This window comes from Diaphorina citri, unplaced genomic scaffold (assembly GCF_000475195.1).
Source record: "Diaphorina citri unplaced genomic scaffold, Diaci psyllid genome assembly version 1.1 scaffold10240, whole genome shotgun sequence".
In the NCBI taxonomy this organism is placed as follows: Eukaryota; Metazoa; Arthropoda; class Insecta; order Hemiptera; family Psyllidae; genus Diaphorina; species Diaphorina citri.
This window is the reverse complement of record NW_007387614.1, coordinates 7893-10748: the sequence shown is the minus strand read 5'-3', so window position 1 is coordinate 10748 and position 2856 is coordinate 7893. Positions and strand designations below refer to the sequence as shown.

Below are 2856 nucleotides of genomic sequence, written 5' to 3'. Positions count from 1 at the left end.
GGTAGCAGCAGTCTCTTCGGTGTATTTGCCCTTGTCCTTTCCAAGCACAGCAGCACGGCCCTTGGCTCGCCTCTCAATGATCTTCTTCCTGTCCTTGTCCATCTTCAGCTTAACAATAACACACTGAAATAACAAGAAAATTTTAAATGAGGGCTAGAGCATGTGACAAATCATTATTAATTTTAATCCATTGTGAAAGCAAGGGACCATGGTGAATAGTGTTCGGTGAGAATATAGTCATGATAACAAAACACTGGTTGTTTAAAAAGCACAAGAAAAATTGCTACCTCAGCTCTGACAGATGTGCTCTTTCTTTTCTTGTTTAAATCCATGACTGGTCGTAATGTATTTTTTCATGAAGCTGAGTGCACTTCATACAATTATACAATACCACATACCTACTTTGAGAGATTGCCTAAGGCAATAATCCCGCCTTTTGTTAAATTTGTACTTTATGTATTGTATGAATTTTCAACAATAAAGAGTTTATTATTATTATTACTTTGGGGTTCACTTGTTGGTTAAAGGGTGCTGAGACCAAGAGAGAGCATAACTAATGCCTCTGGACAGGATGGTATGTACCTCCTTATTGTGATAATATTCATACCTTTGAGATCATTGGCTTCATTGCTTGTGTATTTTTTTTACATTGGAAATTTATGATTTGTAATGTTTTTATTTTTGGAAATAAATACCTTTGAGGGGTGAATTCCAACATATACAGTGGCTCCGTTGACCTTGTCTCTCTGGATTTTCTCAATGTAGATCACAAATTTCTTTCTGTAACTTTGTACAACTTTGCCTACTTGTTGTCCTTTGTAATGGCCTCTGACAACCTGCAATGAGAACAGAAAAATGTCAAGAACACACCAAGGTAAGGTAGACATATAAAAATAATAAATTAATCAATCAAATTTTCTGTGCTTTCAGAATTGGTAGGTGTCATCATTGCACTCAAGAGTAGCAAATACAAAAGTAAACATCATCAAGCACTTTTTGAAGAAACCTACACCTTACAATTAATCAAAATTAAATTTAAAATCTTTTTATTAATGAAGGGCAGAATTATGCTTTCAGTCCTATGGAATTTTGTCATCATGATACAATATCAAGAGTAGCAAATACAATGATCATCATTAAGCAATAATCATATTGAAGAAAAAATGGGCTATGATTTGATCACAGTTTAAAATAATATTGACATCAGTCTTATCGAGAAGTCTCTTTTTAGTTAGGCATTGACAATATTGTAGGTATACACTTTTCAGTCCTATGGAATTTTGTCATCATGATACAATATCAAGAGTAGCAAATACAATGATCATCATTAAGCAATAATCATATTGAAGATAAAATGGGCTATGATTTGATCACAGTTTAAAATAATATTGACATCAATCTTATCGAGAAATCTCATTTTAGATAGGCATTGACAATATTGTAGGTATACACTGTATTGAACAAACCAAGCTTTCAGAGAAGTAATGTGTCATCAAGTACATACTCAAGAGTAGCAAATACTAATAAAAACATCATTAAGCTTTGGTCTACTTTGTTCATTATGTCCACATCACTGCCCATTCCCTCGAGATTCATTCCCCAATAATTTCATTCATTAAATGTATTAGCCTAGGAAAAAGAGTGAGAATAAAGTATAAACATTGATTCCAAGCTTTCAGAGTTGTAGTTGTCATCATCAGTAGATCAAGAGTAGCAAATACAAATTAAAGCATCATTAAGCTTGGAATACAAAGTTGTAACCTACTGACAGTTGTAGTTGTCATCATCAGTAGATCAAGAGTAGCAAATACAAATTAAAGCATCATTAAGCTTGGAATACAAAGTTGTAACCTACTGATGAGAATACGAGAAAGTGTTCTGATTATGTTGGGATCTGCTTTACCTGTACTTCATCATCTTTCCTGACGGGCATGGATCTGACATTGTATTTTTGTCTCAGTTCTTTGGACAGAGGTGCAGACATGATCCGTCTTCTAATGTGAGAGGGGGCATTGAAATGCCTCTTCCTGTTCTTCCTTCTGGAGGAGGTGACTAATTTGTTAAGTTTCATTTTGACCTGTGGGAAGAAATTATCAAAAAACTGTAAGTGGTAGAAAGTGCTGAGGAAGGTACGATATGAAATGAGTGATTGAGGGCAAAGAAAATAATTATAATTAACTCAATCTGGTACACAACCCAATACCTACATACAGAAGGATCAGAGCTAAACGTCACTTTCTGTCCTACAAAATCCCAAAGTTAGATCCCGAAAATTCGGGCCAAACTTTGTCAAATAATTTCAAGAGATCTACCGAACTGTGATCCAACTTTAATATTTTCCGATCGCTTCTGAAAATTAAGATAAAAGGGGATAAAACTTGCCTTCTCGGTTCTTCTTTCCCAAAAGAAACTCACACTTCCCCAGTTCTCCAAAAAAGTTTTGTTTTGAAAGTGGATTTGTTTTTGTTTTGATTTTTGAAACAAGTATTTGTATTACCTCTGTGCCACTAGAGCGCGTGGCCGCGTTCATTCCGCAAGAACTTTGCACACGATGCAAAATTCTAGCTTCTTGTGGCTTGTGCTAAAGGCCGGGCCAGCTTAACCCACAGCTCGCCTAGTTTTGAAAATAGGAAATAGGTTCTACTTACCAGTTACCTACCTATGTAGGCACCTAATTTAGATTTCAGTAAAGCCCAAAGTTTCCATTTCCTATTTCCTAGGGTCAATCATGGTCAATTTTGATTTTCGATTTTTTTTTCAGAGCCGAGTACCTACTTAGATACACGTGTGGAAGACCGAGATAGTTGGAGGTCGAACCAGCCTGCGCCTAGGCTAAAGCTGGTTGTTTATTTTATT

General features: G+C 35.6%; 1 protein-coding gene across 1 annotated transcript; it reads right to left on the bottom strand.

Annotated features, from left to right (window-relative positions):
* Window positions 1–2516, bottom strand: LOC103522681 (60S ribosomal protein L26; the record flags this gene model as incomplete). The annotated part of the gene is given in 4 exon segments (XM_008487777.3): window positions 1–123; window positions 696–836; window positions 1904–2077; window positions 2383–2516. Coding segments are annotated over 3 exon segments (432 nt in total), but the record flags the coding sequence as incomplete, so codon positions are not given.
* Window positions 2517–2856: the final 340 nt, after the last annotated feature.